General features: G+C 52.0%; 1 protein-coding gene and 1 long non-coding RNA gene across 6 annotated transcripts in view; one reads left to right on the forward strand and one right to left on the reverse strand.

The window, feature by feature from the left end:
* Positions 1 to 22,458, reverse strand: part of ZSWIM7 (zinc finger SWIM-type containing 7) — a 31,730-nt gene extending 9,272 nt beyond the window's left edge. Inside the window, exons 1-8 of one of the 5 annotated variants that reach the window (XM_048823653.2) lie at positions 22,270 to 22,455; positions 22,025 to 22,087; positions 20,864 to 20,984; positions 20,415 to 20,513; positions 16,758 to 16,779; positions 12,404 to 12,506; positions 1,773 to 1,877; positions 570 to 746 (exon numbers count right to left, since the gene is read on the reverse strand). In XM_048823653.2, coding sequence (XP_048679610.1) covers positions 570 to 746; positions 1,773 to 1,877; positions 12,404 to 12,506; positions 16,758 to 16,779; positions 20,415 to 20,513; positions 20,864 to 20,984; positions 22,025 to 22,087; positions 22,270 to 22,302 — 723 coding nt within the window. In that variant the 5' untranslated portion in view covers positions 22,303 to 22,455. Of the gene's footprint in view, positions 1 to 411; positions 747 to 1,772; positions 1,878 to 12,403; positions 12,507 to 16,757; positions 16,780 to 20,414; positions 20,514 to 20,863; positions 20,985 to 22,024; positions 22,088 to 22,131 lie in introns of those variants that run through there. The other 4 variants (XM_048823651.2, XM_048823654.2, XM_075120954.1 and 1 more) reach the window with 4 other exon arrangements.
* On the forward strand, positions 12,500 to 18,302 carry LOC142069524 (uncharacterized). Its single transcript, XR_012665385.1, has 2 exons — positions 12,500 to 13,261; positions 15,297 to 18,302. It is a non-coding gene; the product is annotated as an uncharacterized LOC142069524 (long non-coding RNA).
* Positions 22,459 to 23,054: the final 596 nt, after the last annotated feature.

Consider the following 23,054-nt stretch of genomic DNA (forward strand, 5'->3'; position numbering starts at 1 on the left):
GCCAATTTTGGTAAAATTAGACTGGTTCTGCGAGTTTCTGATTTTATGCCCCAAACATTTAAACATGTGATACAATAAACCTCCCACGAGGGCTGCATCTACATCCCCCTGGGAACGACCACCAGGTCTGTGCCTAACTTGAGAGCAGTGACATTTTTCTACCTGCTGGTTTACCCTTAAGAGCCCGGATGGATCTGGGCTGGTACACGTGTAAAAGGCCAGCCCCAAAAGATGTGTTGAGGCAAAGAAGCTACTGTAAGAGATCAACCCTGCACTAGGGAAGTAAGAGGAAGGGCCAAGAAACCACCATAAAAGCTGCCACTTCTGTGTTCATAGCCCTTCTCCCCAAAATCCTCGAGGCCCGCAGGAACCACAGCAGCAGGTGACATGAAGGGCACGGAAGTCACAAAATCTCAGCCTCATGTTATGAGGCTCCGTAACATTTATTACAACACAACAGTGCATGGCTGCTAAATAATTTCCAGCCTAAATTCAGCTTGGGAGGAAAACTAACTGCCTTGATCAACGCTTGCTTGCCTTAGGGATGTTAGTAATGCTTGTCGATGTACCTCAGAGGAGCCAGGGAGGCGTTGCAGGAGAGAGGGTGTAAGCACATGGTCCAAAGTCCTTCTTCCTTCCTCCTCTTCCTCAGCCAGTAAGATGCTTGCCAGCTGCTGGTCAGAGACAGATAGCTCTTGGCATGTGCCGGTGGCCTGGCTGAGGTACATGGCAAGGATGTGCTTACACTGCAAGACACGGATGTGAGCAAATTTGCAATAAAGGTGACGCATGAATGGCAGGCTGGCTGCAAGGCTGGGGCCCAACCCCAACATGTTCCAAGCCCAGCAAAGAGAACACGTGCACAAGCTAGAGAGCGTGTAAAGAATTCTACCCCAGGCAGTAGCCAGGCCCAAGTCAACTGTGTAATCAAGGCAATGTTCACCCCAAGGTTTTGGTACAGCCAGCCTGGGGCTCCTACCTGCATCAGGTCTGCTGGGTGTCTTGTGTGCAGTGTGCCCCTGCTGCTCACACAGCTGGCTGAAGGGCCCAACTCACACTGTGTCCCAGGAAAGACCCAGGCTCACTAATGCCTGGCCCAACTGCCCCACACCTGCCATAGCCAGGATCATTCCTGGTCTTTCCGTCCTTGCTTAGCTCCTGCAGGCCCTTGCCCAAGTCTTTTCAACTCAAAGCCACACGGTTCCCATATAAACACACCATGGGCCTGGCCCCTCTATTTGGAGGGCAGGAGATGGAGATAACAGGCCTCCTGCTGACTCTATCAGCTCACCGATGTGAGATGCCTTCTGCTCTAGGATATTACCCAGAGGACTGAAGGGTCTTCCCTCTGGAGAAGTGAATTATGAAGCACTGCTGTGCCCTGCACCCTAATCCCCACATCAGCCCCCACACAGACTGTTCCCCTCTCCTGTAGGCAAGTTCAGTGCAGAGGAGGCTCCCCTTTGGGATCCATTAAAGACTCGGTTATAACAAAGGCAGCCTGAGAATGAGTCCTGAGGCCACTGATCTTTACTGTCATAAATAGTAACACTTCACTGCAAACCAACACTACCCCTTGAGCCCGGCTGCTTACACACGACTCCCCACCGTCAGATCAGGGCATGGTGGCCACAGATTGCCCCAGCATTTCAACACTTGCATGTTTCTTCCCTTGCGCAACCCAGGTATATGAAATCCAGCTCAGGGAAGTGTGTCGGTGCACAGCCCCCCAGCGCTTCCCCACTCCCCCTCACTCAAGGCAGGCAGCTTACCACCAGGCTGTCGCTCTTCCGCAGCACGGAGAAAGCAAATGCAGGGCACGTGCAGAAGTGGCAGGAAGCATAACAGGTGTACAGTTTGCCTGAACTCCCGAGGACCTGGAATAGACAGAGTCACAGAGTGGGCCTCAGAAACGGGGGGCTCTGCCTGCCATTTTGCTCCTGACTCCCTGGCAATCGCCACTCCTACCTTATTCCCCCAGCTGCCAGGCAAACTGCATGGGGATGGGGAGCTTGGAGCGGCACATCCTGAAAGGGGCCACCTGAAATCCGGCACCTCGTGCCTGAGCTTTCCGTCTGGAACCTCGCCTCTCGCAACTGCAGGAGACAGGCTCCCCCGGCCACGTCCTGGCCTGTGCTACGCAGGGGCCGCTGGTTCAGCTCCTTCAGTGCTACCACAGGGTGCCCCTGAGGCAGACACAGCTCCCGCATTAGGGTGACGTGCACACGTCGTCTCTCCCGCTGGGGGAGCTGAACCCAGACCGGGACTGTTTTAAGGGAAGAGAGGCCAGTGTCAAGCCCGCCTGCCTAATGGATAACAGCACGGTGAGGCATTTGATAGTTCCGGGGGCAAAGGAGCCAGGAGAAGTGAGCCAACCTGGCCCCGATGGTCTTGAAAACTCTGTCCGACAAAGGCCAGAGACAAGGGGCTGGCTGTGCTCCATCCCCACTGCCCCAACTAACTTCCAAGCATGCCCCAAAGCAAAGATTTGTCATAATACCCTGCCTATTTATCCACAAACGCCCCCTGACTTACAACCTGTGCACTGGGGACGAGGGCTGCAAACTGGGCAGGAATGGGCCCACAGCACGCCTCTGCCCCAGCTGAGATTCTACTGCCCAGAGATGCGACTGTTTAAGAGAACTCTGCTGCTGCTGAGCACATGGTCCCTCACACACCAAACCGGAGCGAGGCTCCAATCTCTCAGTGGATGGAGGGGAGTGTAAAACTCCTCACAGTCACCCCAGGTCTTCAGACCATCCCGCAAGTTCCCAGCGGCTAGAAGGGGCGGACAAACCTCTTGCATCTTATGCCGGACAAAGGGAGTTTGTGAGCCCCGGGCCCCAAAGGACAGGGTGGGAAATAAACCAGAAGGCAGCCCTTGCTGGGGACTCTTCTCCTAGCCAGCTGCAATGGCTGGAAGCCATAAGGGGGTCTGGCTGTTTGGCTGCCACAAGCAGCTGCAGTTGTTGGATTTCAGTTTTCTTGAATAAACAAAGTTCAGGTCTCTAGAGAAGGGGCCTCACTGTTCCATCTCTGTGCTGGGACCATTTCAGGGGAAAGTCTCTGCATCCCTTTCCCAGGTGCCGCTCCTTCACTGGGGTGGGGAGACACCACTAGTGGGGATTATGCCCCACTCGGCAGAGGAGGGGCATGTTTTCCGTTCAGGGAAGCAGACAGGCAAGATGCGCTCTTGGCCACTGCTGGGACTGATGTGAATGGCCTGAAAAAGCCATCCCAGAACCTCCTACTTGTAACTTCTGGCAGGCAGGAAAACGGCTTGTAGGAGTTAATCCCATCCGGTGCTCTCCCCTGAGCCTCCTGCTCCTCTCCTCAGGTGCTGCACAGGGCGGGGAGAGAAATCTGGCTACAACAGCAGTGCCCTGGTTTCCGAGATCTGACTCCAGTCCAGCCTGCGTGTGCAGCTCACAGGATGCCCAAGCGGCATCTGTCAGCCCTGCAGACACGGGCAGGGGACTTGGCCTGGCCTTAATGCCAGGGAAGTTCAATAGTTGGCCCCCTCTGGTAACCTGTTGTCACGGAGTCCCTGGGCGATGCTCTGGAACTGCTCCCCATGAAGCCAGTCAGGACTCTGGGGCAGTCGCCTTTCTGTGAGCAGCCTGTCTTCAGGACACACAGCTCACACAGCTTCCACCTTCCTGGGTCTGACCTCGGAGCATTCAGCATCCTCTGCCCCTCCGTGCGCTTCCCACAGCGAGTCCGCTCAGGCGGGGCTCCTGGGGAAGCCAGAGGGTCCTGCACCCCAACTTCGCAGTCAGACGTGACTCTCAGCCAGCCAGTAAAACAGAAGGTTTATTAGACGACAGGAACATGGTCTAACACAGAGCTTGCAGGTGCAGAGAACGGGACCCCTCAGCTGGGTCCATTTTGGGGGGTAGTGAGCCAGACAACCACGTCTGCACTTCACTCCATGTCCCAGCCAGCCCCAAACTGAAACTCCCTCCAGCCCCTCCTCCTCTGGGCTTTGTCCCTTTCCTGGGCCAGGTGGTCACCGGATTCCTTTGTTCTCCAACCCTTTAGCTCCCACCTTGCAGGGGGGGAAGGGCCCAGGCCATCAGTTGCCAGGAAACAGGGTGTCGGCCATTCTCTGTGTCCAGACTCCTGCACACACATGCCCTCTAGGGCTCTGCAATGATCATACACCCTTACTCCACCCCCTAGATACTTAAGAACTGCCTGGGGGAAACTGAGGCACCCCCACACTATTCAGAGGAAACATTAAGAACAGTCCCACTTCGTCACATCTCTCCCCCCTTCGAGATCGAACTGAGCGGGGTCACTTTAGCCGGTGACCTGGGGAAGTTCGAAGCCACCAACATTCCCATGGATGCCCCAGCATCTCTCCCATTCCTTGGTAGGAGTTACACCAGGCCCTTCCAGTTTCACGCCCTCCCTTAGGTCAGGGGTGGTCGATAGCACTTGCAGGCCGCATGTGGGAAGGTTTATGCAGCCCATGCCCTTTGGCCACCCCAAGAATGTCTCCCCATTGACCATCACCTTCTGCTCCCACTGGAGGTCCGAGGGGCCTGGCCCCAGGAAACTCCACACAGACATATAGGTTGGGGTCAGGAGTGGGAGCCTGTCCACATCCCCAACCATCTGGCTGACGGAGTCTAAGGCCTTGGGACCCAGCAAGGGAGCTAGACACCGGGGCTTTTCCGCAGGGTCCCCTTGGTTCAAATCGCCAGCCTGCTCAAAGGCAGTGAGGTGGGCATCCAAACCCCCCCCCCTTAACCAGGGGCAGCAATTTAGTCTCGAGGTTCCCTGCGGAACTGGCCCCCCGGGGTCTATCCCCACTCACCCCTGAGGGGTCCCCTAGGCCTCTCCGCTCCCCCACCGCCAGTTCATGCTGCTGCTGCTTCTGCAGCTCTTTCTCGGGCTCTCGCTGTCTCTCACAGTCCTCTTGCTCTCTCAGACTCAGCTCCAATCCCGTCCGTCTCGATCCCCCGATGGGGAACCCGATCGTGAAGACCCTCGTCTGGTCGGGGACAGGAGTCTTGGCGATGCCTGGCTCCCGCTTCAGCTGCTCCCAGATCCTGCTATAGCCCCAGTTGGGGTCAGGAATCTGTTCCTTAGAGCGGTCATCCTCCTCCAGCTGCACGATTAACTCTGCTTTGGTGCACTTTCCAACGCTCAACCCTCTCTTTTTGCACAGGGTTACAATGTCCTTCTTAAGGAGACGGTGACAGGCCATCACTCCGCTCCTCCCAAGTTGTTGTGGACTCACAGGCCCGTGTGTTCTCAGCTCCCCACGGTTTCCAGGGAGAACCCCTAGTGTGCCAGCCCTTCTCGAGGTCACCACCTCTTTGCCAGGGTCGAGCTGCAGACTCCTCCGCCCCTTGGACTGCTTGCTGCAATCCCCAGGGGAACCCTGCTACTGCACAGTCCTTCTCGCTGGTCACACACTCCCAGGGGTTAACCGCCCCCCGAAACCGCTCCTCTCTGAGCCTTCAGCAGGCCTAGTCCTCGGCAATCCCCCTTCGTGTTACTGCTCCCCAGTCACTTACTGCAGGAAGCGCCATCCACGGGGTGCAGTACATCCCACCGCTGCCACCAGTTGTCACGGAGTCCCTGGGCGATGCCCTGGAACTGCTCCCCATGAAGCCAGTCAGGACTCTGGGGCAGTCGCCTTTCTGTGAGCAGCCTGTCTTCAGGACACACAGCTCACACAGCTTCCACCTTCCTGGGTCTGACCTCGGAGCATTCAGCATCCTCTGCCCCTCCGTGCGCTTCCCACAGCGAGTCCGCTCAGGCGGGGCTCCTGGGGAAGCCAGAGGGTCCTGCACCCCAACTTCGCAGTCAGACGTGACTCTCAGCCAGCCAGTAAAACAGAAGGTTTATTAGACGACAGGAACATGGTCTAACACAGAGCTTGCAGGTGCAGAGAACGGGACCCCTCAGCTGGGTCCATTTTGGGGGGTAGTGAGCCAGACAACCACGTCTGCACTTCACTCCATGTCCCAGCCAGCCCCAAACTGAAACTCCCTCCAGCCCCTCCTCCTCTGGGCTTTGTCCCTTTCCTGGGCCAGGTGGTCACCGGATTCCTTTGTTCTCCAACCCTTTAGCTCCCACCTTGCAGGGGGGGAAGGGCCCAGGCCATCAGTTGCCAGGAAACAGGGTGTCGGCCATTCTCTGTGTCCAGACTCCTGCACACACATGCCCTCTAGGGCTCTGCAATGATCATACACCCTTACTCCACCCCCTAGATACTTAAGAACTGCCTGGGGGAAACTGAGGCACCCCCACACTATTCAGAGGAAACATTAAGAACAGTCCCACTTCGTCACACCTGTCTCTGGCCAAGCTTTCCCTGGGGAATCCCCTCCCTTAGATTTACCCAGAGCCAACTGCACAAGGTTATTTAGAGGGCCTGGGTGGGTGCGAATCTCTTACCAACCTCAGGGGTGGGCAGACAAGACTATTATTGTAGTCCATGCTTCATAGAAATCAAAACCAATCACACCTGCCTCTATCCCGATCTCCTTTAAACCCCACAGTTATTGGACTCGGGCCTGATCCCCAGCACAACTCCACTGATGTTGAAGGCCTTGTCTACCCGTACGAGGGTTAGAGTGATCCGTGCTGCAGGGTGAATGTGAAAGGCTAGAGTTATGTCGGTGTAATCCCCATGGGAATGCTCCTCTTCCAGCACGGGCCTTTTCCAGCACTGGCTTATGTTGCTTCGGAGGGGTTTAAGCTAAACCAAAAAAGCCCCACTCTTGTCCTGGACTAAGTGTGTCCACATGGGGTTTATATCAGTGCAACTTGGAAAGCTCTGCTGCGTAGACGAGCCCGAAGGAAGGGGCCCTGACTGGATCCAACGACTCCACAAACACTCTTTGCTCTAGTCCCACAGAGCAGCAGGCTTTGGCACCCCCTGGCTTAACAGTGAGCAAGCAGCAGAGACCGTCCGAATTCCGTGCACCGACACCCATCTTCAGGAAACCGCGCTCCTTCTAGCCTCCTCCTAGTGCCCACGCTATCCTCCCTCCAGATCCAGTCCTGAAAGCAGCTCTCCTAGGAACGTCTCTGCATCACAGCTCCACTTTCCCCGCACATGCTGACCGACTGACTGGGCCAGCGGCTGGCTCAATAGTTTACTTAGGAGCACTCATCTCATCTCCCCCCGTCCCCAATCTGGTTTTTGGATTGCTTCCCAGCTGGACTGGGCCTGGCGTCTGGAAGGGAGCAGAAATGGTAACTGGGGTGTGTTTACACTATGAAGAAGACTGGGCTTTGATCAGAGACTGGTTATTCACCTTGCCTGCCCTGGGCTCCCCTTCACTCCACACTCTGTGTTTGTTTCACTTGCAGTAGGTTTGTTATTCTCTGTCCCGTTTGATTGTTTGCTTGCAAGATTAAGTATTTTGATGGCAACTTTCCCTCAGCCAAATTCAGAGGCTGCCAGCGTTGCTCTGGTTGAACATTTCCCCCGTGGTGCTGGCTGTCCCTCCCAGAAAGAACAGGCCTTTCACGTCTCTCTGATTCAGGTGGAATCTCAAATCCACGGGCCACGCAGCACTGAAATGCAGCGGACAGAATTAGAGGGTGCCCTGCTCCCCTCTGCCTGAGACGCTGTGCTGTCTCCTCGCATCGTCCTCTCCGGTCTTGGGGAAACAAGGGCTGCTTTGCAAACTCCCAGGGGGCTTGTCCATCCCCTCCTTGAAGAACTCGGGAGGATCAAAACCAACCAAAACGCAGCTTCCGGAAGGAAACCACTCTGGTGTTCCTGTGACGTACATCGAGCCAATGGCGTGAATAAGGCTGGGAGCTGGATCCTGACCTCAGAGACAGGAGCACATACCGCGCTTGCATGGTCGGTGAGCGCGAAGAGGTGGAAATCCCCAGACATGCAGCCAGGCTCTGCTGTGGGTCCCACGGTGGACAAGGCTCCTGAGCACAAAGAACCAAGGCAGATGGGTGCTAGTTTTTAAACGTCCAAACCTTCCTCTCTTACTGTGTCTGTCTGTGGCATGGATAAGACGAGATCCAGGGGAAACCAGCACAGGAGGCAGGGATAGTGCGGCGCTGGGAAACTGACTGCACAGACATTTGGGGAAAAGTCAGGTGAGTAGTTGTTCCATTCCAGCAAGTGCCGGGTTCCTCTATCATCTGGCAGCTCTCCCTGCAACCAGCGTCTGATTAACCATATGGCTAAGCCCAGGAGCTGAGCAGACATTTCCACATGAGCATTTTAATCTGTTTACAGACAGCGTGGCAGGCTGCCATAGAGTTCTAGGAAATTAAAATGAAAATATATTTAAACAAATAATCTAATAAAGATACAGGATGTGAACGATCAACACTAAACAAACAGATCAGGCCAACAGCTGAAGGCAGAAAGGGGAAGTTAGGCAGGAGGGATGGAACAGGCCCAGTCTGAGCTTGACCTGTTGCCATGTCACCCCATTCCCGCTGGCTGGCTTCACTTCCATGGCCTGCTGAGTACCCGTCGCTGGTCATGCTGGGTGTGGCTAACCAGTGCCCAGACTGTGCAACATCAAGGGCCGTGTTGGCAATTGCCAGGATCACAAAGGTTGCATCTATATTTGCATATATTTTAAAACCCCCAAATAAAGGCTTGCAGCTCTGGCGCTGGCTGGTGCTTGTGTCTCCGCTGACCAATTATGGGAAACTGCTTGTTTAGGCCACCAGCGGGTTTGAGGCATCCCCACTCCGGAGCTCCAGGGAGCTGGGTTTAGCCCACAGGCTGCAGTTCAGATGAGCACTAGGAGAGCCCTTCAGATGATGGCTAGAGTTGTAACATCAGGCCTGGAGCTGCTAGCCGCTGCGATCCCTGCACTGCTGTACTGAGCAGGAGGGGCAAAGAGCTGCTTTCATTTGAATGGGGATATTAAGCTGAGGCCAGTTTCTGCCCCATCTCGGCAGCTGGAAGGGGAAGTGACCTACGCTGCAGGGAGCAGTATCAGGTGTGTGTCTGGGAGGAGGCTGTTTCTCAAGCAGTACCCAGGATGACGGACCATAGGCAGCACTGGGGGGTAGTATAGTCCATTAGCACTGACATCCCTTCCCATGTCCGAGCCCTGGGCTGCAGGGGCACCATTCCTGAGGGCAAGTCCAAGACTTGTTTGTCTGATAGGTGGATCTATGCATTATCTAGCCCCGCTGAGGACTTTCCCCTTGCTCCTAGCAGATCCTCTCCTCTGCTGGGAGTAAACGCTCACATCACGGGTGTGCCGCATGGAAGTCTGGCCCTCTGACACGGCTCTCCTCAGTTGGTTACATCAGCACTGAGCTGTCAATGGATCCAGCCCAAGAGAGGGTAATGAGCTGTGAGAGAATGAGCTACTCCGCAGGCAGCATGCCACCTCAGTGCCATGGCTTTGACAAAGCCCCTGATCGCATTCCCGTCTCGGTTCCAGTCACAGTCCCTGGGGGGCTCTGCGCCTTGCCTCAGCACCTCAGAAATGGCAGCTACAGCTGCAAGGAGGAGGAGTGTTGCAATGGGGCTTCAAGCCCTCAAAAAGAACAGCTCTCCACAGCAAAGACATTACAGCAGCAACAATCCCATGCCTCAGAAAAGGAAACCAGCTGAGAAATGCACGCCCGGCCTCCAGGCTATTTATCAGTTGGGAAGATGTCCTCACTCCTCTTTGCCAAACCACTCCCATCCTCCTCTCTGATGCCGCTGGAAAGACCAGACTGCTGCTGGGAGCCCTGTGGTGCAGGGGCGAGGCTTTTTACTTACTAGCGCCTGTGGGTTGGCCACTTGGCTTGTGTGTCTAACCCTCGGATCGCTGGCCAAGACTTGCTGCTCCTTTCCCCTACAGGAACCAGCCTCCGATTCTGCCTCCTGAAGTGGGGAGGAGAGCAGCTCTGAAGTCTCTTCTTGTAAGTGGAAATTAATCCATTAATTGGGCTACGTTAGCAAATGATAATCCATAAAGGAAAATTGTAACTATTGTTTGTTCCCACTGGTGATTGTCAAAGGCAATCACATAGCAAAGAGCCTGGTCCATCTTGCCCTGAAGTCAGTGGGGTTTTACTCCACTCAATGGGAGTAGGATCTGGCCCTCAGAGGGGCAAACACATGAGAGAGCATGTGCACTAGCTAGGTAGGCGGCTGGGGTGTTTGCCTGGCCAAAGCACCCAGAAGGGTGAAGCTGCCCCTTTGTAGGACCTGGTAATTGACGATCAAGGCTGGGAGCTCTTTGGGGCAGGGACTCTCACTCTCATTGTGCACTGCCCGGCACAGTGGGGCCCTGCTCTCTGCTGGGCCTTCAGCACTGGCCATAGCACAAAGAAACGCCCCAAGTCACCAAGCCAGTGAGCAGAGCTGCTCGGGTGGAGGGAGAAGGATCACCTCCAATGCAGCTGTTCCTCACAGTGGCAGCGCTGGTGGCCAAGGCGGGGGAAGAGCTCTCCATCGCTGCCAGAAGACGGGAGGGCAGCAGTCAGACAGCTGGCCACGCCACACACAAGGCATTAACACCACATACAGAGCACGCATGCTCACTGCGCTGTCCAGCTACCTCTAAGAAGAAACCGGGACCAAGCCCAGCTTGTCTCCGTCACTTTCCTTCAAGGGCTTCCTGAGAAGGAATGTAAACCCAGGGGCTCGGAGAGGTACAGCACGCGAAGTGTCCAGCCCTGCTGGCCGCGAGGAGCTGCTGCAAGATGAGCTGAGGATGCACTGAGCCTGCATGGACAACGAGAAGCACTAAGGCCTCCCCACGGCACTGTCTCTGCTTAATGGGGGTTCACTTCAAAGGCTGACTGCAGCCACGTAAAGGAGAGGAGTCCAAACTTGGGCCCAGCGAAGGGCCCAAAGGTTGCACGGAGCTGGGATAAAATGGTGCACATTGCTGCTCCCCTCAGCCTTAATATGTAGGTACATCTGGTTAAGACTTCACATCCCAGCCTGCAATGCTCCATCTTAGCCCTAAAAACACACTGCACAGAGCTTGGGCGCTCCCAGGCTGGGCTTTTCAGGCTGGGTATTTAACAAGAGCAGCAACAAGGAAAGAAAAGCCTCAAGGCCTCCAATTAATAAAGGAGACGTCTTCCCAAAGAATCACTGGAGCCCAGAGACAGCAGTGGCCTCAGAGCACTGGAAGCAGCAATTAGTCCTTGTGAAACACCAACAAGCAACCGCAACCCCTCAACTCAGCCCAGAGGCCGTGTTCCTAGGCCCATGGGTTTTTGAATCAGGTCTTACAGGTGGGTCCCACTCACTCTCCAGAGTCCCCAAGAGCAGTGAAAGCTCCTCACGTGACTCAGACAACACAGCCCCATAACATGCGACAACGATCACACCCTTATCCAGGGCAGAGGGGCGACTGGGACCACACCCTCCTCTTCTCCCCAGTTAAACAGAAGGGTCTGTGGCAACGGCACATCCCAGCCCAGCCCTGGCCGGAGGGAGAACGGGACCGTTTGCAGCTGTAGGAAGGACAGCTGGGGATGCCGCTCAGGGCTGTTCCAACACCCAGGGCACAGTTTGTCGTTCTTCAGAGGTGCATTGAGCCTGGTGCAAGGTTCAACTGGCAGTGACGGGAAGGCAGCCCTCTGTTTATCCCACAACAGACACAGTGTGGGGCGCCTCCACACATCAGCCCCTTCTGCTAATAGGTCTCAATCCTGGCCCTGGAGGACTCCACTCTGTGGGACAAGGGCACTTGGATCGCTGTGGCCCATTCAGACCTTCGCTTCTCTACCAAAGATGCCAATTTTAGGGTGGTTTTTGTGATACAGAGACTTGACCATTGTGAGCTGGACTCCGCCCCTTGATTCAATTCACACCAGTTCCCTAAATAGCTTCCAGATGCAGCAGAATCACTAGTCCATCGCCCCCAGCTGGGCAGAGAGTTACCCCCCTGTTGGTAGTACACCCTGCTAGACCCAAGAGTTCAGGACACTCGGGAGACACATTGTGATGGGTAAAAATGGGAGCAAGGCTTATTCTGCAGAGACGGGGCCCTGTCTGAGAGTTCCTGCTTTTCCCCAAGGGACAAAAGTGATACAGAACTTTGAGGGATATGATTAAAATTTCTAAACTGAAATCATTGATCCCCAGAAAACATCCTCCTAAGATTGGTATCCACAGGAGCACAGGGAGCTACTAGCTCAGATCAGGCGAATGGCCTTGTCTCTGGGAGTAGCTGGATGCTTCTCGGGGAGGTGTAATGCAACCAGTGGCCCCATTCTGTGCTGCGGTGGTTACATTAACACTTGGCACAATGGCGCTTCTGTCCTGTTTAAGATGCGGTAGGTTTCCATGTCACATCCCTCTCCACCTAAGGAGGTTCTGAAACAGTCAGTGCATTTCCTTATTCTATGAGGCACAGGGCCACATGGGCAGACAGCAACCGAAAGGGACTAGATAACTTGAGAGTGACCCAGGAGAAAGCCTGGTCTGTACCTGGTACACAGCCCTTCCACTAGAAGACACGATTCGCGTGACTGAATGTTGATCAACCAAATCCAAGGCTGCCACAGCAGATGAGCCAAATACAAATTTCAGCCTAGAAGAGAAGAAGTCCCTGGGTTAGACTGTGTTGCAAAGGTCTGGACTGCTCCAGCTCCTCTTGAAATCAATCGGAGTCTTGTCACTGGCTCTGATGGGAGCAAGATTTATCTCTTAAAGGCCATTGAGCCAAACAGAGCCCATGGCGCGTGTGGCCAGGGATCCCCAGGGCATCTCTAAAGGTGTTCTGCGAAAATCCCAGCACTGCATTAGTCTGCCGTGCTCAGCGCCCCCATATAAAACCTGATTAGGAGCAGCGAAGCACATTGGTCATTCTCTCTCCTTTCTTCAGGTTCTCCTACGGGACGGCCAATCCCAGCCCCAACTTCAGGAGACAACCTAGACCCTGGAGACAGCTGCTGGCATGTGGGGCTGCCTCTAAAGGGGATCCGTAAGGTTTTCATATTCTCATGTCTAGGGTGGAAGATAAGAACATGAGAGAGAACTGCCCCAGTTTCCATCCCAATCACAAACAATCCCCCAAGATTTTTCAACCCCCCCACCCTGAGTAAGATTTAATTTGAAATAAATTATTTTTAAAGTTTTTTTCTTTAACGCTGACAAATAAAAGGTTCTATCTGGGGAGGCCAAGTCCCTTCTCCAGTGTTGTGACCCACAACCCAGCAGCACTGGCCAAGTGCAAGGGGCCCGGAGAGTGAAATGGTCGCCGTCTCCAACTAAAGTGAAAAAGGAGCATCGATTCCAGGCCTGGTCTTTGAACTCTGTGGACACAAGGCACTATCAGCCACACAGGTAAGGGTCTGGCTTTAACGGGGGATTTTTAACTTGGTAGTGTCCTTTCAAGGACCACTGATTATCACAAGTGGGGCATGAGGGAAGGGGACACAGGCTTCCTTTATCCACAGCGTGTCCACAGGAGGCTCTCAGCATTGCTATCGCCAGGGCAGCCTTTGGCAGTTGCAAGAGTGGAAGCCACAGTGCAGCCAAGGCACTAGCATTTAAACCACTGTGACACCTACCCCTGCTTCGAACGGGTCTAGATAACACCGGGGTAAAAAACACCAGCAACTGCCCTGTCTACATAAGACCTCCCAGCGGGGGAGTTGCATTACTGGCACCTGCAGCGGGACAGGTGGTAAGAAAAACGTAATGTAGGGCCCTGGAAAAGGAGCCAGGCTCCAGTCCCCCAGCAGCCAAAGTTGGCAAGAGGAAGAGCTACATACCCACCAGCTGCACTCCACTCTGACAGACAGCAGAGAGCCACCGTGTTGTCAGAACAGTTATCAGTGAGGATGCAAACAGGAGCAGCATTAGAAAAACCAAGCGTGTGGGCATGGGGAAAAGGAACTGGTGTTTCTGGCACACAGAGCAGCGTAAGTATGCACGGGGTCACTGTCCCAGGTGGGAACATTGGTCCAGTCAGTCTGGAATCCTGCTCCAGTTGTGACCAACACCTGATGCCTCACACTAAGGAGGAAATGAAGTAGTTTGTTGTGCAATAGAGGATGGGGCGAGGCGACGCCTTCCTGACCCCAGGAGAAATTAGCCCATGCCCTGAAGCACGAGATCGAATTAGCTTACAATGGCTGAGTCATAGGCTGAGTCTCATAACTGAGGTGTAAGTCAGTGCTCTGCTTCGCCCCAAAGCAAGCTGGGAAAGTACGAAGCTGAGGGCCAGGGAGAAATACTTCACCCTCTCCCCTGCATATGGCTATGCCCATGCACAGTCTAGCACGTGATTAGTCCCCTATCTAGATGCTTCCTGCTTACATTCCAAGGACTGGAGATGACTAGAGATACTATTCCATTGTGATGGTGCACATTCATCAGCAGGGTGGATGCTCGCGACCCCCACTGGGAGACTAGAGTTTCTGTATTCCTTCTGAGGTGTTTACATTCAGCCCCCCTGCAGAAAGGCTTTTATCTGCATGTGTTAGACATCACGTAGAGGTATATGATTAACTGTGTGCCAGCTATGGATACCTGAGCCATTAACCTATTGTCCAAACCGCTCAGAGGCTTAAAAGTTATTTTGGATCTGTACATCCTGCAGATTTGACTGCGTTCCAAAGAGTTCAGAGGTAATAAAGATAAGCTTTATAGACCTTTTGTCCACAGAGAAACACCCATGCAGTCTGGATCAGTCACAAAGGTAAACAATAAACAAGGAGATGTGTGAAGGAACAGATTGCTAAAAACAAGAACAGAAGGAAGCAGAAAAGCCTCTTATTCTGGGAAGAATGTGCTTGATCCCCGTCAAGACACACAGAATCCGAGACAGATCTGTATGTTCTCAGCAGCACAACTGGCCCAAGGTCAACCCCATTGATTACATGCTGCACAGCCAGACCTACTCTTGGAGGAGAGGCAGAAATTCAAAGCAAACAGAGAGTGATTTCAACAAAGGAAAGGGTGGGAGGGTGGGGAACGATTCCCTGCATGACACATTCCTTAATGATTAGATTTACAGTTGCGGTGGGTTGATTTGAATGAATTTCAATGGCTATTGTAGAGATTTTGGAAATTTTTCCCTAAATATAGTTTTATCAATGTACATCTTTGTACTAGCAGGAAATAAATCAGCAGCCAAGTTGAAATGCAGTGACTGGAGGAGGCGAGATTCAGAACAGATTCAGGAATAGAATCAGAATATTCCTGAGCCAGAGGGCATTGGTGGCAACTAAGCAGGGCAGCGGGGGGAGGGGGGGGAATAGTTAATAATCAACAGTTATTAAGTTATCTATGGGATTCCACTAAGTTATCAATGGGATTCCACTAAATTTACTCAGTTTACAATGAGATTCTTTTCCCTCCTCTTCACTTTTAGATTGAGAAAGAAATCAACAGTTCTGACACCTATCAATTAACATCTAACCCTTCCAAGCCCAGTTATGGTCCATTGAGGACAGGGAGCCATGGAGTAAAAACGAATGATTCTCTCAACCTATAGAAAAGCAGTGAGACTCTTACCAGTGGAGCTGAGCGAATAATTGATTTTTAAGTTTGGGGGTCAAGCCCCCCCAAAATTTGGTTCAGTTCAAGCCAAAACGGATTTTTGTTGTTTTTTCTTGCCGAAACAAAAGTGCCAAAAACTTTATTTTAGGTTGAACAAAATGTTTCATTTAGCCTCAATTTTTTTTTGTTTTTTTTTCATTTTGTGTCATTTTTGAATGTTTTTTACCCCTGTTTAATTAGCTAAATTTCTAAACGAAATGCCCCTTCAAAATGAAAAGTCAAAATGCTTTATTTCTAAATGGCCAAAACAGACTATTTCGACTTTTTTAAATTTTCTCCATAGTTTTTCACCTGAGACTATTCACAAAAGTCAATGCCAACTTGCGAATAGTTTTGATGCCCCCCCCAAAATGCATTTTCACCAAATTTACTATTTGTCAAAAACATTTCACCCCATTCCACCTACCACTGGTACACTGCAAACTTCATTTTCAAGGCCAAAGAGGCCTGAAAGATTCTGATCAACCCCTGCCTGTCTGAAACCACAATCAAGTCAGAATGCAGCATCACAGTGTGACCGTAAAAGTGTCTTCTCCTGCATATGTTGCTTCTGTACCAGCACTGCCATGGATCAATGAGGGGTGCGGGCTGTGTGCCACTCAGTCCCTTGGCTGTGGGCATTGCTGGGTTATGGCTGACACATTCCCAGGCTCAGCTCACAGGGATGGTATTGAAAGCCAGCCCTGGCCTTCCATTTCCGCAGGCATCTTGGCAGTAATGAGATTCTCAGCATGACCTTCAAGGTGCCAGTTATTTTGTGTGGATACATTTATAGGTTCCTTTCTCTTTCCCTCTTTTACAACCACCTGTCCCTCTGCTCGGACACAGAGGGCAACCCGAAGATGCTGCTGTGCTCACAACGGCATAAAGGCATCAGGAGATGTGAAGTTCTGGAAGGGCGGTTTGGAAATAAAGTTTTGGTTTCACTGGAGTCAAATCTCCTTACACCTGGAGATTTGAATCTGGCCTTAAGACTCTGGAGAGACCTCCCAGGTCCCTGGATGTCCAATCCATCCTTGCTTAGAATGCTTTACAACAGAGCTCAGACTATGGCTGGGAGACATTGGGGAACCCAAGGATCCACGAGGAAACCCCCCATATAAGCTGTTTGCACATCCAATCCCACCACCTGTTACAAATTTAGCTACATTTCATGAGAAACGCCTGCTGGTCAAACAGAAAGACATAAGGCAGCAAAGGGAAAAAAGCAAACTATAAAGTACTTGAGAGTGCCCTCTAGGAAGGGATGAGGAGCAGAGCAGAAAGTACTTACGCCAACAGGAGATCATCAGGAACTGCAACAAAAAGACAAAGAAATTTCATTTTGCTAAAGATCGTCTGAAATCAGAGACAAAGAGGCCCTGTGGGCTCCACTTCGTCCATCCTCGTAGGTCATGCAGGGTTGTCCCCTACAGTGATCAGTCCAACCTCCCTAACCACAGAGAGACATAGGAAGCAGTGTAGTGGTTTGTTAGGGGAGAGAATTCATAATACATGACCCCAGTGATGATGGCATCAGAATCACATGTAGACACTGGTAGTGAAGAATAACCCTCCTATCTCTTAAAGCACAATAGGTAGCCCCTGTTTGCTCAGATTAAAAACCCATGGACAATGCATTGCGGGAAACTCTGTGGGGGTGCAAAAACCGATGTTGATTTTTGCTGACTCCTGGGCTCACCAATCGGGGATGCTGGGCTGGAATGGTTTCAGACTAGTCATCCACAGACCCTCATGGGAGGGAGGGGGCAACAGTCAAGTTCCTAGGTTCTAGTTGCTGCACAAGCTGCACCAGACTTGAAAAAAATGACGTGTCTTTTTGTTTCAGCAGAAGCACCCTTTGCTATTTCAGTCCTGGGTCCCTCACACACAGTTCTGCAGGTGCCCCTAAATCTTGAGCTGCAACATTCCCCACTATTCCAGTCCTGGTCCCTCTCCAGCATCAGATCTCAACCCAGATATACCCCTGAGCAGAAGCCAGTCACACTAAGCTTGGCTCTCCGCAGTTAATATAGTCACAAGAGTCTCCCAATGCCTTTGAAACATTTCTTTTTAAACCAACCTAACAACCAATTGCCACTCACAAACAGAACGGTGCACGTTCAATATGACTTCTTATATGTAGGACCTACATTAAGTGCAGACATTTTTAAAAATGATTCAGAGCTGCAGTGATGAATTTTAAAGAATAATATGGAGCCACAAATATATATACTTTTCTAATATCCTACATCTAAAAATTGTAAGAAAGGCCTGAAGGTTTTAACAACTTGCACTTCACATTAACAGGCTGATTCCCTTGCAATTTTACCTGGGAAACAAACTGTCACTTGATAAATTTGTGGCATATAAATTCTAGTCTTTTAACAGTGCTTTTCCTTTCCCAGTACAGTCTTGGATGTCTCTGATGTTTTGTAGCTTTTGATTTTGATTTGGTGCATAGAAAAAGGTCTCCTCTTAATAGGGGCACTTGTTAAAACAAGTAATTATATTAACAAAAAATCCTCAACCTGGTTTACTTAACAGGTTAGCCCCGATCCTGCAATCTGATCCTTTGGTTACCTCCAGTGGGATTCAGGCTGGGTGTGGGGGTCTACCCACATAGATGTCACTGAGGGATTGGGACTTTAGATCATTACAACTGTAAAGATTTTAACATTCTAATGTATTCTCCATGGCTGATGTTAGCTGACTTCCAACCTTACTCAATTTGGATAATGAAACTAGACTGGTCAGTTTCATTTCGTTCTCAGGTCCCAGTACAAAAAAATCAGCATTCCAAGGGGATATTTACATTAAAAAGCCCTTTTTGATTTTGTTGGTTTGTTTTGACATTACCTTTGTACAAAATCCTTTATAAAACAGAAATCAAACCCAGATTGTGGACATAAACTATCCTGACAATATCCATAATGCACCCACAGTGAGCTCTATGAAGATCAGTTCAGTCACTGGAGCGGTTTCGATGCTAACCAGCCACCCTGTGCCATTCCTTTAAATAGTCAAATGGGCTTCCCCGTATTTCCGTTTCCTTTGGTTCTGGCTCAGACAGAATATATTATTTAAATAGACACTCCACTTCTGCAGGCGCCACTTGGTCTATTTGCCATGTAAACACACACAACAGGACTCTTTCAGCGTGGGTTACAGAAATATCTCAGTAACGCAGCGTGCAGCAAACAGCAATTGTTCCATACTAGCTGCTCTAATTGACCAGGACCTAACTGTTGGCTCTGGCTGCTTATTGCCCTCTGAACAAGAAGCCCACCATGATCAGTAGTATAGCCCCCTCTGCTGGTTAACTGGGACAACTGTAACATTCTGTATCATGAAATCTGTCATTCTGTATCATGACAGGTTTCAGAGTAGCAGCCGTGTTAGTCTGTATTCGCAAAAAGAAAAGGAGTACTTGTGGCACCTTAGAGACTAACCAATTTATTTGAGCATAAGCTTTCGTGAGCTACAGCTCACTTCATCGGATGCATCCGATGAAGTGAGCTGTAGCTCACGAAAGCTTATGCTCAAATAAATGCGATGAAGTGAGCTGTAGCTCACGAAAGCTTATGCTCAAATAAATTGGTTAGTCTCTAAGGTGCCACAAGTCCTCCTTTTCTGTATAGGTTCTGTTTTGCTGTGGCTTTGAAGTTAGTGAGACTGTGAGCACACAGAACTACTGTAGCAATAGCCATGAACATGAATTCTGGGTAATGATATGCAAATTAGCACCCCCATTCACTTGTCCTATCTCCAGCACTGACACCACAAGTAGCTTTGACATTGAAGCAGAGTTGCTTTGAGCTAACCGTGGGGCCATAAATATGGATTTCAACCTCTCAGAGCAGAGGTGGGCAAACTATGGCTCGCAGGCCAGACCGTCCTGCCCAGCCCTTGAGCTCCCGGCCGGAGAGGCTAGCCCCCAGCCCCGCCCCTGCTGTGCCCCCTCCCTTGCAGCTTCAGCACTCTGGCCTGCCGCTCCTGTCGGGGAGCGTGGCAGCAAGCTCCTGCCGCTCTGAGAGGCATGGTAAGAGGGCGGGGAGCGGGGGTTGGATAAGGGGTAGCGGGTTCCGGGGGGCAGTCAGGGGACAGGGAGCAGTTGGAATGGGGCGGGGTGGTCAGGGGGCGGAGAGCGGGGGTGGGGTTGGATGGGGGTGGGGTTCCAGGGGGTGGTTGGGGTGGGGTCCCGGGAGGGGGCGGTCAGGGGACAAGGAAGAGGGGGGTGGGGTGGGGTTGGATGGGTCAGGGTTCTGAGGGGGGCAGTCAGGGGGCGGGAAGTGGGAGGGGGTGGATAGGGGTCAGGCTGTTTGGGGAGGCACAGCCTTCCCTACCCGGCCCTCCACACAGTTTTGCAACCCCGATGTGGCCCCCGGGCCAAAAAATTTGCCCACCCGTCTTAGAGCCTCAGAAAGTTGGCCTAGCATGGGTAAAACTGGAAGTACGGATGACCCACATGCAGTAAAGTGAGGGGGTACTGAACGAAAAAGCTTCACAATACTGGCTGTACAATGTTGCTGAAATGAGATGCTTATGAGTAACTACAAGATAGCCTATATTTTCAAAAGTGACTATGGATTTTGGGTACCTCAATTTTGGGGCCTCCCATTTGGGTCCCTTTAAAAGAGCCCCATTTTCAAAGGGCAAGAGCTCAGCATTTTCCAAAGCTCAAGTCCCTCTAAGTTCTTTGAAGGTCACATATTAGGGCCTCAGAAGAACTGAGCAAGGTTACGCTGAATGCCTGACCCACAGAAAGCTATGACATTATTGGTATTTATAAACCACAGTGGGTGGCCACGTCTCTTTACAGAGAGGGCAGGGCACCACAGGGCAGGAGTTGGTTTTTTTCCCACATAGGATCTCCAAGCTTTTCAGCGTCCTATCCAAGCTACGAGTGCACCACAAACACCCCAGTATGACTTTGCTTTTCTCCACATACCATGCGCGGTCTCCTGGAAAGCCTTTTGTATCTCTTTCAAAAGCTGCTCTGCCACTGCTGGCAAAGTGGCCTCCATCTCCCGTGACACCCAAGTGAACCCTGTAATCAAAACAGCAGAGGGCAGGGAGAAGCTGGGAAATCATTAGCGTCACCACAGATACAGTAATTAGAGATAGTTTATTCGGGTGAAGGCTGATTTCAACCCCCAGATGAGGCAAAGAGAAGGGCACTGATTATTTATCAGCATTTCTTATACAGTAAAAGCTGTTTTATCCGGCACTTCATCAACCAGAAAGCTCTATAAAGCGGCATTTCCGATCTTCATTGAAATTCTGGTTTATAATTCAATTGGCATGGGGCCGGCAGAGGTTGGGGCATGGGAGGGAGCTTGGGGCAGGAGATTGGGGCGCGGGAGGGGGCTCAGGATGCTGGATCTGAGCGACGCTCACCTTGGGCAGCTCCCTGCAAGCAGCAACCTGTCCTGGCTGCTCCTAGGCCGAGGCTGGAATGCTGAACTTCTCCACTGGGAGGCGGGGGAATCAAACAAAGGATTCCAGCCTTATGGAAATCCTATATAAGATGGGTTTCAGAGGAACAGCCGTGTTAGTCTGTATTCGCAAAAAGAAAAGGAGTACTTGTGGCACCTTAGAGACTAACCAATTTATTTGAGCATGAGCTTTCGTGAGCTACAGCTCACTTCATCATGAAGTGAGCTGTAGCTCACGAAAGCTCATGCTCAAATAAATTGGTTAGTCTCTAAGGTGCCACAAGTACTCCTTTCCTATATAAGATGGGGGAGGAAAACAATCAAGGTCTTCAGTTCCTTTCTCCTCCACCTTCCCACCCAGAGAGATACTTGAAAACGCCTGGAAACAAAAAGACTGGAACTGGAGCCGGGGGGGGAGGGAACTGCTTACCCCAGCTGGAAAGATATCTGGCCTGTGAAGGAATCTACCTAAGACAGTATCTAAGGTGAGGAATTATTATTTGTAACCAATTTATTTAGTGAATAAAGCTTAGTTTGCGTGCTTTGTTTTATTTACTTGGTAATCTCCTTTGTTCTGTTTGCTACCTCTTTACCACTTAAAATTCACCTTTTGTAGTTAATAAACTTATTTCTTGTTTATAATATAATCCAGTTTATGTAATTTCTAACTGGGAGGGCAAGAAGTTGTGTACATCTTCCTCCACATTGAGGGAGGGGGCAAATTTCCAACCTAGCTTTCCAGTTAAAAAACGGGCACCTGTCACCCCTAAATGGCACCCAGGCACAGAAGCTAAAACCCAGGCTGGTAGTAATCCTAGCAGAAACAGCCTAATTACTCAAGTGATTCCACCCTAGAAACCAAGGACGAGGGACTAGAGAATTAGGGCTTCACAGGACAAAGTCTCCAGCCTCAGCTATCAATAACCACTCTGTCATGGTTACTAACAGCTGGGAATTGTCCACAAAGAGGCCTTCACACTCCCATCCACCCAGAACATAGTCTCTTTCGGCACAGCAAGTGCATCACTCTACTCCTTGCATGAGCTCGCCCTGACCTGCTTATGAGGGGGCAGGCAGAAACATCTGCTCAATTCAAGATGGACCACGGCATGCTGGGACATACCTCTCTGCAGGGCCGCACGGCATGCTGGGATAGTAGGGTTCCCAATTTTGGTTGGATGTCTGCCTGGAGGTTCCATCACATGACATAATCGTCAATTAGAGATTAACCTTGAATTGCTGGAGACTCCAGGACAATCCTGGAGGGCTGACAGCCCTAGGGCACGTGCCTCTCTGTGTGGCCGCACGGTATGCTGGGACATGGCTCTCTTCTGTGGGGGCCGCAAGGCATGCTGGGAGGGGACATACCTCTCTGTGTGGCCGCACGGCATGCTGGGACATGGCTCTCTTCTGTGGGGGCCGCACGGCACGCTGGGATAGGCTATGTCACTGCGGGACCGCACGGCATGCTGGGAGGGGACATACCTCTCTGTGTGGCCGCACGGCATGCTGGGACATGGCTCTCTTCTGTGGGGGGCCGCACGGCACGCTGGGATAGGCTATGTCACTGCGGGGCCGCACGGCATGCTGGGAGGGGACATACCTCTCTGTGTGGCCGCACGGCATGCTGGGACATGGCTCTCTTCTGTGGGGGCCGCACGGCACGCTGGGATAGGCTATGTCACTGCGGGACCGCACGGCATGCTGGGAGGGGACATACCTCTCTGTGTGGCCGCACGGCATGCTGGGACATGGCTCTCTTCTGTGGGGGCCGCACGGCATGCTGGGACATGGCTCTCTTCTGTGGGGGGCCGCACGGCATGCTGGGAGGGGACATACCTCTCTGTGTGGCCGCACGGCATGCTGGGACATGGCTCTCTTCTGTGGGGGGCCGCACGGCATGCTGGGAGGGGACATACCTCTCTGTGTGGCCGCACGGCATGCTGGGACATGGCTCTCTTCTGTGGGGGCCGCACGGCACGCTGGGATAGGCTATGTCACTGCGGGGCCGCACGGCATGCTGGGAGGCGACGTGCCCCGCACCACCACACATCCCATGTCTGGGGCCTGGCTCGGGCCCAACCCCCGCCGCGCTACGCCCCCCCCCACCCCCGCTGAACTGGTCACATGACCTTCAAACGTCCCTTCCCCTT

The sequence above is a fragment of the Caretta caretta genome, chromosome 17 (assembly GCF_965140235.1).
Source record: "Caretta caretta isolate rCarCar2 chromosome 17, rCarCar1.hap1, whole genome shotgun sequence".
Taxonomy (NCBI): Eukaryota; Metazoa; Chordata; order Testudines; family Cheloniidae; genus Caretta; species Caretta caretta.